This window comes from Salvia hispanica, chromosome 1 (assembly GCF_029641045.1).
Source record: "Salvia hispanica isolate PSC_SH4W2 chromosome 1, Shi_PSC_v1, whole genome shotgun sequence".
Taxonomy (NCBI): domain Eukaryota; kingdom Viridiplantae; phylum Streptophyta; class Magnoliopsida; order Lamiales; family Lamiaceae; genus Salvia; species Salvia hispanica.
The window spans coordinates 5,704,717-5,718,254 of NC_142692.1; the positions used below are offsets into that span (position 1 = coordinate 5,704,717).

Genomic DNA, 13,538 nt, shown 5'->3' on the forward strand with positions numbered 1-13,538 from the left:
CTTTATTGCATAATATGAAAAGAGAAAAGCCCAAAAGCAAATAAGAGAATAGCCCAGTCCGCCTAGTCCCTACCCTTATTCAGCCATCCCGCATTTCTCTTTTCCATCCGCCATTGAAGTAGGACAAAGTTGCCTTTGAATTTAGCTAGCGCGCATTCCCGGTAAATTTTCCCAAAATTATACTCCCCACAACTGCTCACTCACTCACTCCCCCTCTTCATCTTCATCTCGAAGGGAAACTGTTACAGGAAACCTCCATTCTACGACAAATGCCGACCAAGAAGAAGAACTCGAAAACACCTTCAAAAACCTCAAATTCCGATCAAAGCAACGTGATCTCCTCGCCTTATTCTTTACCGTCGTCGCCACTCGCTCCGACGCGCGAACAATTGCTCCACTCTCTCGATGAAGCTGCAGCTCAATTCCCATCTCTCATCTCCACAACGGCCTTCGTCGGCACAGTTGCCCACGACGCCGTTTCCAACTCCAGAGAATACACAATTTGGCTGTCTGAAACAGCCATGCTTTCTTCCTCGATTCCCCTAGGCTCCCTTGTATCGGTAAACTTATTTTTTTTTTTTTCCCCCAATTTCCAGTGCTATTTGTTCGTTTCCTTTTCAATTCACAACATTGTTATCTAATGCTGTTAGTATATGTTTGATTTTGGTGTTGTTTCCTCCCTAAGCCTTTAGATTTTTGATTTACATATATGCTGTGACTGCTGTATCTTTCACTTAGTAATGTAGTTGTGATTCATTGATTTACAGCTGATGTGCACTTAATATATAAAAGGTGTCTCTGTCTATGATATGGTTTATGACAGGTCTCTCTTTCTTCTTCGGACAAAGGTATGAGCGGATATCCCCTGTGTAAGCTATCAGATGAGTGTGCTCAGTGCTTTGGGTTTGACGTTACCGACAATTTGGCTGATGAACCTGGAACATTCTTTGCTCTTGCGACCGTATTGCCATCCACTAAGGTTTGGATATCACTCTAGCTGTTCAGTACTTGTGCTGTGAACTCTTTTAGTGTGTAGGTTTGTTTCTCCATGTTGTTTGTTTGCCAGGGGTTCATACACTTTATAATCCAGTTTTCAAAATGGCTAGATCCTTCTCTGGTATCGTCGTTTAAGTACATTAATTATAAGTTAGGTACACTACACTCTACAATCAGAACTCGAAATATGTATACAGTACAGAACTCCCTACTATGGCATCAGTAGGTAACAAACAAACATTAGGAAAGAACCATATCTATGTGAAGCAATGCTACTTTAAACAATGGTTGTGGTAACTAGCCTTACAAGAATTTTCTTCTGCTTCTAATCATAATTAAACATCTCTTACTTCTCTGTAGTTATCGGATCTCTTCTCTGCATGCAGGTTTCTAAAAATGATGTGCGCTTGTCTTTGAACCTTTCACGCACTATGGGTAGTCCATGTTCAGGCAGGGTAGTTTTTGTTTATCCTGTTAAGCGTCATAGCTTGACTGAGAATGGAACTGGTGCCCGCTGTGGCCCTGCAGCTAGTTATATATCAGTAGACAGCCGAACGGAGATTTATCTATCTCCAGTATATTTAAAGGGTAACAAAAATAAAACAGGGATGTCGACATCTTCTCATCTCGAGTCTTTTGATGAACTAGCATACGGACAAGCTGAAAACAGTAAAATTTCATCCCCAAAGACACCATCTATATCAAAGTCTAAAATTCGCTCTCCTTGCTCAGCAGAGTCTGGCATGTCGAATTATGATAAGTCAACATTAGAGAGAACTTACTCTAGTGCAGCGTTTAACATACTTGGCATGGATGAAATTTTAAGGGATGATTCCTCAAGGAAACTGTTAGAGACATGCGTTAGATCATGGTTATGTTCACGGATTTTACTCTCTGGCAACTTTGTTGCGGTCCCCGTACTTTCAGAGCTATGTGTTTTCCAGGTTATGGGTCCCAAAAGATTGTCTTCAAATGGTGATATTCGGAATAGTAATAGTGAACTTCTTGCGCGGGGTTTGGACAATGGAAAATATGTCTTATCTGCTTTCTCTATTGATGGTGGTACAAAGATTAATTTTCTATCCGCAGGTGATGTGGTTGTTGAATCTTCAATGAAAGGCTATATGGAAGAACCAGATGCGGGGCATGGCCCTATCAGAAAAGATCTGGAAGCCAACCTTTTGAAGTTGGGAGGCCTGACTAAAGAATATTCTGTTTTAAAAGATATCATAGTTTCATCAGCTGTGCAGATGACAGTTGCAAGCTTGGGCTTACGGCCTACAAAGGGAGTCCTTCTTCATGGCCCCCCAGGAACTGGAAAGACTACATTAGCTCAAGTATGTGCCCGTGATGCTGGTGTAAACATGTTTTCTGTGAATGGACCTGAAATTATTAGTCAATACCATGGAGAAACTGAAAAAGCATTGCATGAAGTATTTGAGAATGCCATCAAAGCCTCACCTGCGGTGGTAAGTTTCTTGTCGTCATTTTCTTTGGAAGAATGAATGTGGAAAATGTATCATCATATCGAAAATAAATAAATAAATGCATGGCATAAATTCATACATGAAAATCAACTGCAGGTTACTTACACTGATTATGAATCTTTGATATAAAATTCTCGCTTCCATAAATAATGGGTATCACTGCATGAATTCTATGCAATATTTGAGCCCAAAGAGTACCGTACCTTCTCTCTTCAATATGGATGGAAGTTTTAGATGAATAAGCATTTCATTATTGAAGAGGCAGATTGGTAGAATGCTGAATCAAATTATCAATTTGGGTTAATTGCCTTTTAAATCATGAAGAATGGGCCATTTCTGGTTTTTCCAGAACCTTTCAAAATTCTCAATTTGAATAGGCCATTTCTACTTTGTCTCCCACCTTTCTGGTTATTCTATTTTACTTTTTTATTATTTTAGTTTCTCAGGCTCAAAACAACACCGTTTAGTCATCCAAATCGTCACATTAATACATGTATTTGTTACTATTCATCCACATCATCAAAATTTTACATGTATGCACCAACTCAATAAATTATTTAAACTTCGTGCTTTGTCATTCAAAATTTGAAAGGTGTGTGACAGATCAAAAAATGACCAGTCTTTGTGATTTTACACCAATTATCATCTGTGCTCTTGAATGCAGTTGGGTGCTAAATGCTTGATGATCATTATTTTAGGTATTCATAGATGAGTTGGATGCCATTGCACCTGCACGTAAAGATGGAGGAGATGAACTATCCCAAAGAATGGTTGCCACTCTCTTAAATTTAATGGATGGGATTAGTAGAAGTGATGGAGTTCTAGTTATTGCTGCTACAAACCGTCCTGACAGTATTGAGCCCGCACTTAGACGGCCAGGAAGGCTTGACAGAGAAATTGAAATAGGTATCTCATGTAAAATTTTTTGGTTTATCATCTTTGTCTTCATGTTCTCATAGCCTCAGCTGGTGTATGATCAATTTTTTAAATAAAAATCCTAAATTGCATTTGGTAATCCCTTAATGCTTACCATTTTTTGTATGTTAACAATTAGCACCTAGTGGATTCTGATCCTACTGCGTTAGTGATAGCTTTAGAGTTCATTATTTCCATTAATAGCAAAGTTGAATGGTTATGATTGATCTCCTAAAAAGTCTCTTACATCTTTGTAATACACGTAGGTGTTCCATCTCCCAGAGAACGGCATGAAATATTGCTTGCACTTCTTAATGAAACTGCACACTCACTGCTGGACGAGGATATTCACAATCTTGCAATGGCCACACATGGTTTTGTTGGAGCTGATTTAGCTGCTCTGTGCACTGAAGCAGCTTTAGTTGGGCTTCGGCGGTATGTTAAATCTAATGCCGGTCATGGTGATTCGGATTTTGGATTTTCAACTAAAGTAGATCCAGAATGCCAAGCTTTGAGCCGGTCGCAAGAAGTTGACCTGGGTGGTGATCTGGGAACCCCTTGCAGTTCAGGAGATTCTGTCAAAAGTAATTTGTGTGCTGCATTTTCCAGCAATTCAGGAACACAAAACTCTGCTGAATCCAGGGTTGGTATTGCAGTAGATTGGACTCATGATCCAAAAGGCACCTTAAGAGTTACTTCAGATGACTTTGAGAAGGCTAGAATTAGAATAAGACCAAGTGCTATGAGAGAGGTAAGTATGCCATGTGATATCTAGACATGATGTCTACTTGAAATCATTCATTGTTGCTATGAAGTAAAAGACTTGTCTTGGGTGTCACCAATGCCAATATTGAAATGTAAAATCCTGCAATTTATTTTTGAAATGGTATAATCATTAGGAGGCTACTAATTATACTAATAGTTAGGTCTCATTTGTTTGCTCCTTCTGTGTCATTCTTAAATGATTGAGTTTGTTACAGAATACTAAGTTCACAAAATATAGCTTGCTACTTGTCCTGTTTATTTATTGTGGTTTACGCTACCTTGACTTACAGCTTGTCCTGATCAGGTGATACTTGAAATCCCTAAAGTTGGCTGGAACGATGTTGGTGGCCAGACAGAAGTTAAGATGCAACTTATGGAAGCTGTGCAATGGCCTCAAAAACACAAGGATGCTTTTGCTCGCATTGGAACTCGCCCCCCAAGTGGAATTTTGTTGTTTGGTCCTCCAGGTTGCAGCAAGACTCTTTTGGCTCGTGCAGTTGCTTCAGAAGCAGGGTTGAATTTTCTTGCAGTAAAGGGCCCTGAGCTCTTCAGCAAATGGGTTGGTGAATCTGAAAAAGCCGTACGTACTTTGTTCGCGAAGGCCAGGGCTAATGCTCCTTCAATTATATTCTTTGACGAAATTGATGGTCTTGCTATCACTCGTGGAAAAGAAAGCGATGGAGTATCAGTCGGTGATCGGGTTATCAGTCAGCTACTTGTTGAATTGGATGGTAACTACCTAGAATCATCTTGCCATAAGTGTACAATTTGTCTAGATGCCTTTTATTCATGTGCTAGCATCTCTAACCAAGCGACAATAATTTCTCTGTGCAACTTTTTCTTTTTCATTTGAATTAAATATAACGTTTGCTTGGGAACAGAAATAGTTTGCTATCCATCTTAACATAAATTTATTGATGACAGGCTTGCAGCAAAGAGGCAGTGTAACTGTCATTGCAGCTACAAATAGGCCAGATAAGATCGATTCTGCCCTCCTCAGACCAGGTAACTTTCCGTCTATTCCTGTTGTTCGTTTATCTTTCCTCAAATGTGTTGTTTTCTTTTTTGCTTGGCGACTACAAGAACCTGTGTAATTGCTTCTTAACTTGTTAGGACGATTTGATAGACTTCTTTATGTGGGCCCACCAAGCAAAAAAGATCGTGAGGATATCTTTCGTGTTCATTTGCACCGGATGCCATGCAATTCTGATGTATGCATCAGTGAGCTCTCTTGCCTCACGGAAGGCTATACTGGGGCTGATATATCACTCATCTGCCGCGAAGCAGCCATTAGAGCAATGGAAGTATGTAAAACATCGTGAATATCAGTTACCTTTTTAATCTCTTTTTCGATGTAGTTTTTTTACCAAAGTATCTCTCTTTTACCCAACCAGGAGAACCTAGATGCCTCAGAGATCAAAATGGAGCACTTGAAAACTGGAGTTCAACAAGTACAACCGTCTAACGTTGATATGTATGAGAACCTCTCATCCAAGTTCCAAAGACTAGTTCATTCATCTGCTAAGGAAGAAAGTTTGGAATCCGAAACTTGCACAGTTAAACCGAGTCATATTACTTTTTGGTATGTGATGCATCACGTCTTCTACAAATAGCTTATCTTTATAATAGGCAGTCTCCATATATATATTGCCCCACTTGGAAGTATTTTCTACGCCGACCAACTAAAACAGACCATGGTTTAACTTTGCCATTGCAGGAGCAGGCTCAGAGCTTCATTTCTCAAAGTCTAGGCTCCATTTTGCATCCAAATTCTTCGTAAGCAGATAAATGTGCCTAGCTTCTTCTCTTGCCCGATTATGTGCTGCAACGATTTTCTTTCAATCTGTGCCAGAAAAGGAAGCATGCCCAGAAAATCACATCTACAAGCATGTCTGCAACTAATGGAATATCTTAAAATCCCAAAACATTGTACAGCTGTAAGATAGAGCCCTTCTACTACAGTTTTCATATAGCTGCCACCGGATATCTTTCTCGTCGTTCTTCCCTCCATGGCTATGGGAGATTTTTGTAGTTCTTTTTTTGTTGAGGTAAATCCGAAATTTCTTCGTATATACATGTACATTACTTTTATAGCTGAGGTAAATCGGGTTTTTTGCTATAAGCTCTATTTGAGCATTGCATAGGTAACATGATTTTGCATATGAAAGCATCATTATTACATGGACTTTGAGATTGTTTGTGTTGTGGATTGAAGAAAAAAAGACTGAAAAAATGTAAAGGAAGGAGGGCCAAGATGAGGGCATATGCGTGAGCCATGGGCAGTGAGACGAAGACCAAAAGTAGCCACCCGATTCTTTATCGGATTTAAAGTTGCATCACAACGCATAATTCAAATATTCTAGATGTGACTATCCAAACAGTTTTGCTCCCGATACAATTTTAGCATCGCTTGCCCATCTTGTGGACCGGGACTACGACGCTAAACCTAATGAGACAAAGATGAAAAGAGTCATAGGGACTCTTAGACCATGTTTATCGGTTGTGAGGGTCGACCGCACCTCATATTGCATTAAAAAATTTTTTTTATTCAAATGGTCTGTCTCTCTCCTTGAGCTCGGTCTGTTTGGAGGCAACCACCAACCGCTTGGTTGGTCAACTTATTCAATGACTCAGCCAATGAGATTGTGCCAAATGACACGTTCTCATTGGTTGATAAATTTTTTTAACTAAAATTTATATATCTTAAATATATTATATTAAAAAAATATAAAAAATTATACCAAAATTCATAATTTTCCATCCTCCACAAATAGAGATCACATTTGTCATAGTATGCACACAAAAAAATCTAATCTTTTCTCCTCATATAATCCTTCTTCTTTGGTAAAATAAAAAATCTCCTTTTCTCATCTACTAATAATCTAATATTGTAACTTATGTTTTCTATTTGTTTATTTTTATAATTTTTAGTTTACCATTTATTGTGTTTTTTTATAAATTTTAGTGTGCAACAATAAATATTTCATATATTAATAATAATATTATTAAAAATATATATAAAAATAAATATATAATGATGTGGTTGGATAGTCATTGATAAACCATCAGAAAGAGTATGATTAGGTTGGATGAATATTGATGATGTGGAGGAGATAGAAATGAATTAAATATTGAAAAAGTAGATGGTTGAGTTGAGTTGGATGATTGCTGATAAATATGGTCTTAGGCATTTGGAGTATATATAGATGACGGGATGAGTGTTTTCTCCAATTCGAATCTGTACTATGATTCATAAATATTTTTATGTTCGAACTAGCTCAAATTAAAATGTGAATAAGTGGAGTAGTATATTATAGTAACATAAGAAAATGAATAGGCTTGGAATTTACTAATACTAGTAATTTAAGAAAATTGAAAGAAAAAATAAAAAAAATAAAAAATTGAAGAAATCGTTACAGTTGGCGCAAAATGTGGGTCCCCACAAATACAACGACATCCCCCTTCAAAGACGTACCGCCACTTTTAACCGTCTTCTAATTTCGTTCCTTTTTTTCCCTTCACTCCAAAAAAAAAGAGCAAAATAACAAAACATTTTTCAAATCCGATTTGAATTCCGGCGCCGGAAAAATGTCATTCTCGGATTCCGAGTGCTCCCAGGCCGCGGAGTACAAGACTCTCCGTATGGTCAGCCGCGATCGTAAGCTCCGTCACCTTCATTGCGTTGCCTAGCCTTTTCATTTCCTCTCTGCATTTTACATTCAGCGATTACTCGGTGTTTCGAATAGATAAATAGAAACATTCGAAGAAGCATCTTCGTTTTTTAGGTTAGAGAGATGAGAAATTTGAAAATTGTAGCTCACTTTGACATCGGAAGGAAGAACATGTTGATTTTGTTGCTATTGCGACGCCTTTTTGGGGATCTGATGTACTGAATGAGCGGTGACTGTCGAATTAAATAGCATACTTTATTTTTTTATGCCATTACGTTCTGAATTAGCTGAAGGAAAAAAGTTTAAAGGGAAATATTTTACTTATCTCTTTCAATTAAGGTGTCTATTAACTAAATTGCACTCTAATTCTACGAGAAATTGGGTAGTATTTGGACTGATTCTTTTGAAACATCTGTTAGGGTTATTGTATGAAATGCTCCAAGATTCCAAAGTAGGAGGTCAGAGATCATCATGGAAGGTTATAAATTATGTTGCCACATGTTACCATTATCAAGATAAAACTGAAACTTTGCTATAAGGGCATGTAAGATCTCTGTTTTCAGGTGCTCATCATGGACAAAGTTACTGTAAAAGTGATGTCTCATTCATGCAAAATGTCAGATATCACAGACCAAGATGTTTCATGTAAGCATTTTGATTTTATGTCAGATACACACAAAATATGATGTTTGTTTCAGCTTTTATTTCATAGTTTGATCTATCAAATATATATGCTGTTCACCTCAAAGACCTGCCGCAAGAAAGCTTTACGAGAACTTTTTTTGGCTGGTATCTCACACTACAATATTCTTATGTTGTTTTCACCTTCTGCAGTGGTGGAAGAACTGTTTAAAAGGAGAGAACCCATGCCTTCAATGGATGTAGTATACTTCATACAGCCTGCCAGGGAAAAGTATTGTCATTCCAAATTATTTTCAATTATTTTATACTTAGAAGAAAAAAAAGTTTATATTTCTGGGATATAGTTAAAGAAGATCAGAGAGATATTTGGCATATTAAAATAGTTAAGAGCACCTTTTACTGTCCTTCCTTGGCTATTTTCTTTTACTTCCCTTTTACAAAAACACCTTGCCAGGGTCTCATCCTTAGATAATAATGACTGTTTGAAGAGAAACAGTTTTTACAAAAAGAATATTGGAACTGATTACTTAATTTTCTATCCTTGTCAGCCTCGTCATGCTCTTGTCTGACATGTCGGGGAGAGAACCATTGTACAGGAAGTACGTCCAAGAATTTTTATAAAGTCCTTTTGTATTCGATATTGTTTTATGAACTGTGACAGCACCCCTTCTTATCTGTGGTTGCAGGGCATATATATACTTTAGTACACCTGTACCAAAAGACCTGGTGTCTCACATCAAGAGTGATACTAGTGTTATGCCACGTATTGGTGCCCTAAGAGAGGTAACTAGCATCCTCAGTTTTGCCAATAGCTTCGCACGGCATTGCTCTATTGGGATGTTTTTTTCATTGATATATTTACCTTTGACGAATTGCAGATGAATTTGGAGTACTTTCCCATAGATACTCAGGTAGCTGAATGCTTTATGGATTTCTATTAAGGTCTTTTGGCATCATGGAATGTAAAGAGAAACTTTCTATCAGGCATTCACAACTGATCAAGAAAATGCACTTTATGAACTCTTTGGTGGTGAGAATACTCGCAAAGCTGATGCATGTTTGAATCTAATGGCCTCGAGAATTGCTAGTGTTTTTGCTTCATTAAAGGTAATGGAGTAATCAATACTTTTGTTATTGTTTATTTAATTGTCTCATTATAGAGGAATGTGTAAGCATGATAAGTACCAATAAACGTCGAATTTGAGATAGGACTTCAACTATTTACGAGTCTAGTTGAACAGAGTTTAACAAGTTTCCATATATTCACCATCTGCGGCATAAAATATTTATGTTCTGGATTTCCAAATCCCAATCGGTAATATCAACAATTCAACATGATTGTGCTCATGTCGTTTGTTATCATCATTTTTTTGCCTAAACTGTCTAGATTTAAATTTCAGGAATTTCCTTTTGTGAGGTATAAAAAACCTTCCAAGGAAGGGGATGATGACAGTAAAAATAGTCGAGATTTGATTCCTAAGAAGCTTGCTGAAGCAGTTTGGAAGCACATCACAACTTATAAAACTTCCATTCCCAAGTTCCCAGCAACAGAAACTTGTGAATTACTTATAGTGGATAGATCAATTGATCAGGTGCCAAAAGCTCAATTCACTACACTTTATCTACTCAAGAATAACTTATTCTTAGTTTTTATCATTTTGTTGGACATTTCCAGATCGCTCCCATCATACATGAATGGACGTACGATGCTATGTGTCATGATTTACTTGAGCTGGAAGGAAATAAATATGTACACGAGGTAAATGTCTTTGTCTAAGCAGCCTAATTGGAGACTTGGAACTTTCTGATGGTATTCAGTGGATGCAAGATTCCTAGCAAATCGGGTGGTGAGCCTGAACAAAAAGAAGTCCTCTTGCAAGATAATGATGTTCTCTGGGTTGAGCTCAGACATGCTCATATCGCGGAGGTGTTTTCTCATTCATGCATATTTTTTTCCTTCAAAGACTCATTTCCTGCGGATCTCTATTAATTACTCATATCTGCCATCTAAATGTTCTTACCTAAAATTTTAGGCTAGTGAGCGGTTGAGTGAGAAGATGACCAACTTTGTTTCCAAAAACAAAGCAGCTCAATTACAACAGAGGTTGGTGTTTATATACTTCATCTGTTCTGAAATATAACTATGATATCTTGCCACATTCTGTCTGTGAAATCAGAATATGCTTCAGTGTTGCTAAATAATGGAACATGTGCTCAACTCCTATTCTCATTGGCTTGAGTCCATTATATTCAATTGGAGAAAGGGAAACTGCATTGCACATTTGTATTTATCCTGTAGACAACATCCATGTTTCTTTTCCATTGTAATTTCTAACGATTTACATTCTGCTTTCTTGAAGGGATGGTAGTGAGCTGTCCACAAGAGACATACAGAAAATGGTTCAAGCTTTGCCACAATATAATGAACAGATGGAGAAACTCTCAATCCATGTTGCGGTTGTTTCTAAACTAAAAATTCTGAAGATCATTTCATATTATCATTTACTAATGTATTTCGTGTATTTGGGTTTACATATCGATCCACTTGATCTTAAATAGAGTTCTACTGTTCCTCCTGAGCTAGAAAAAGGAATGAACACTGATCTTGTTATCCTTTTCTCCATTAGATTGCTGGTAAACTCAATGAACTTATCAGAGAATTGGATCTTCGGGACCTTGGACAACTGGAGCAAGATCTTGTATTTGGCGATGCAGGAACCAAGGAAGTTATCACTTATCTGAGATCGAACCAGGTAATACCTCAATGCTTCTGGTAGCACTTTGCTTCTCTATTCAGCTATATTTGTCATTAAGATGGCAGGATAAATCATTTTCTTTACCCTTCAGGACGGATCACCTGAGAATAAGTTGCGGCTTTTGATGATATATTGTTGTGTCAGCCCAGAAAAGTTTGAGGGTGACAAGGCAGGAAAACTCATGCAGGTTGTGATCTCTCTATCTCCCCACTCCCTTTCTGTGTGTTGAGTAAATAGGATCTGACACACACATTGACGGTTCATATTTGCATATTGAGCATGAAAACTCATTTCTCTACGATTTAGTATCTCCTCGATTGATGATGTTATGCTTATCCTGATACTATACTATACTATACCATGGCTATTTGCCTATATCTACGAACCGCGTGCTTTACTAGCTCTAGCTGACTAACCATACTAATCACGCTACTTTCTCTAGTTGGCAAAATTAACAGAAGAGGACATGCAAAGTGTCACAAATATGAAATTAATTGAAGCAGTAGATTCCAGAAAGACTTCAAAGGGTACCTTCTCGCTTAAATTTGATTCAGCAAAGGTAAACATTAATTCTAAAGTAAAGCTTGCAACAATGAGTGTAGTACTGAGGCCTGAATGTAACTAATTCCTTGCTTACCAGAAAACAAATGCAGAAAGAAAGGATCGAGCTGGAGATGAAGAGGAGGGATGGGCACTTTCCCGGTTTTATCCCAAGTTAGAGGTTTGTTTGTTCTTATAAACTAAAAGCATTACACTGTCATCATATAGGAAGGTGGATCTGGAATGTTCGTTTGGTGGGGCATCCTAGACCTTGTAAACAGAAACTCACCTGTTTGGCACTTTTACATATTTAATCTGGTTTGTTTCTCAGGAGTTAATTGAGCAGTTGGCCAAAGGAAGTTTGCCAAAAGACGAGTACGAATGCATGAATTCTGCCGGCTCTTCCAACGAATCAATTAGTGGAGGGGGCTCAAAAATTCCACCAACTAAACCAGCCCAGTCTACTACAGCTCCCCATTCGATGAGATCAAGACGGACTGCACAGTGGGCCAAATCTCGTACTTCTGATGATGGATATTCAAGGTATTGGCTTAGGAACTTGTTTTCCTACTGTTCATGAATTTACTCTATAAATTAGCAGTTTTATCTCAATGCCACTATTATTTGAGTTTGATTATTACAAATGTGTTTTATATATCATCTCTATCTTCTATGATTTCCAGTGATTCAGTCTTGAAAACTGCCAATACTGATTACAAAAAGATGGGACGGCGGATCTTTGCATTCGTAATTGGTGGAGCAACAAGATCCGAGGTAAATATTCTGGTTGTTACACTTTCCACTGAAAGATAGAGTGCTGCTATGTTTGTGCTCAAGCTGAGACATTACGCCGTGTTGTCAGCTTAGGGTTTGCCATAAACTTACAACCAAATTCAGGAGGGAAGTAGTCCTTGGATCAACTAGTCTTGATGATCCACCTCAATATGTTAAGGTAAAATTCAGATTTTCTGTCTTTTCAACAATTTGATATTAGCACGAGATGATCAAAATATCTGCTTCAACATCATCCATTCATCGGTATCATGTTGTTTCGCAGAAACTTAAGCTATTGTCGGAAAAGGGGCTTCCAGTGGATAACAATATGTTTTTCTGAAAAACGAAAGGTTTATTATGCCCCTCGATTGAAGGTTAGAATTCATGCAAAACACATGAAAAATCCCCTCTCACATCCTTCATGTACTAGTTAATAGTACTACCATTGGTTTAGTGTCTAATTTGCAGAATTTTTTTAGTATGATCTCGACACGGCTGATATATGTGAAGCAGAAAAACCAATGCTGGAATTACTGTTGGCAGAATTCTGAGTGAAGGAATATTCTTCAAGGAGCCAATTGTGATATGGAACTTAAATTTGAAGGAGTTGCACATAATTCAACTTAATGGTGATGTGATCTCAACATTTTGTCTGAAACCACACATAGTTTATCAACAAAGAAGAAGCTTTTCAAACATCTCAGAAGATTCTAAGTTTGGTAACTTAAGATGAATCTGAGATCGTTAGTTTTGTATTCATACTATACATTGTTTTACTGTAAGTACATTTATAAGAAGAATCACTGCTGCAGTTGATTAGAAGATGATGAAGCGTATTTAATTGGTAAAATGCTTTTCTCTTATGATAATAGTTCGAATGACTAATATTGATAATGTGTTGTTTTATTGACCAATACTTATTCCACAAGTAGTTCAAGATATTTAACTTGATTATATAATTCTCATTAAACTAGTTTGATCGTATCATAGAT

At 37.4% G+C, this 13,538-nt stretch overlaps 2 protein-coding genes across 5 annotated transcripts; both read left to right on the forward strand.

Moving 5' to 3' along the window:
- Nucleotides 1-92: 92 nt before the first annotated feature.
- On the forward strand, nt 93-6,267 carry CIP111 (Cam interacting protein 111). 4 transcript variants are annotated; one of them, XM_048127553.2, is made up of 11 exons: nt 93-560; nt 824-979; nt 1,383-2,465; nt 3,182-3,389; nt 3,665-4,149; nt 4,468-4,894; nt 5,088-5,168; nt 5,277-5,467; nt 5,558-5,745; nt 5,881-5,939; nt 6,016-6,267. In XM_048127553.2, the coding sequence occupies exons 1-10, from the start codon at nt 270-272 to the stop codon at nt 5,912-5,914; spliced, it is 3,144 nt and encodes a 1,047-aa protein (XP_047983510.1). In that variant the 5' UTR covers nt 93-269; the 3' UTR covers nt 5,915-5,939; nt 6,016-6,267. The 4 variants fall into 4 exon arrangements, with proteins under 4 accessions (XP_047983510.1, XP_088919203.1, XP_047983509.1 ...); XM_089063077.1 differs by having other exon boundaries at nt 5,558-5,761; nt 5,887-6,267; XM_048127552.2 differs by having other exon boundaries at nt 94-560; nt 5,881-6,267.
- Nucleotides 6,268-7,670: 1,403 nt separating this feature from the next.
- On the forward strand, nt 7,671-13,407 carry LOC125219276 (protein transport Sec1a-like). Its single transcript, XM_089067007.1, has 22 exons — nt 7,671-7,821; nt 8,254-8,312; nt 8,398-8,479; nt 8,669-8,747; nt 9,025-9,075; nt 9,163-9,259; nt 9,355-9,387; nt 9,461-9,583; nt 9,877-10,068; nt 10,152-10,235; nt 10,305-10,403; nt 10,510-10,580; nt 10,837-10,933; nt 11,104-11,229; nt 11,324-11,419; nt 11,675-11,791; nt 11,873-11,953; nt 12,104-12,315; nt 12,456-12,546; nt 12,635-12,724; nt 12,830-12,920; nt 13,001-13,407. Exons 1-21 carry the CDS (start codon nt 7,752-7,754, stop codon nt 12,884-12,886), a joined length of 2,007 nt encoding a protein of 668 aa, XP_088923133.1. The 5' UTR covers nt 7,671-7,751; the 3' UTR covers nt 12,887-12,920; nt 13,001-13,407.
- The last annotated feature ends 131 nt before the right edge of the window (nt 13,408-13,538 follow it).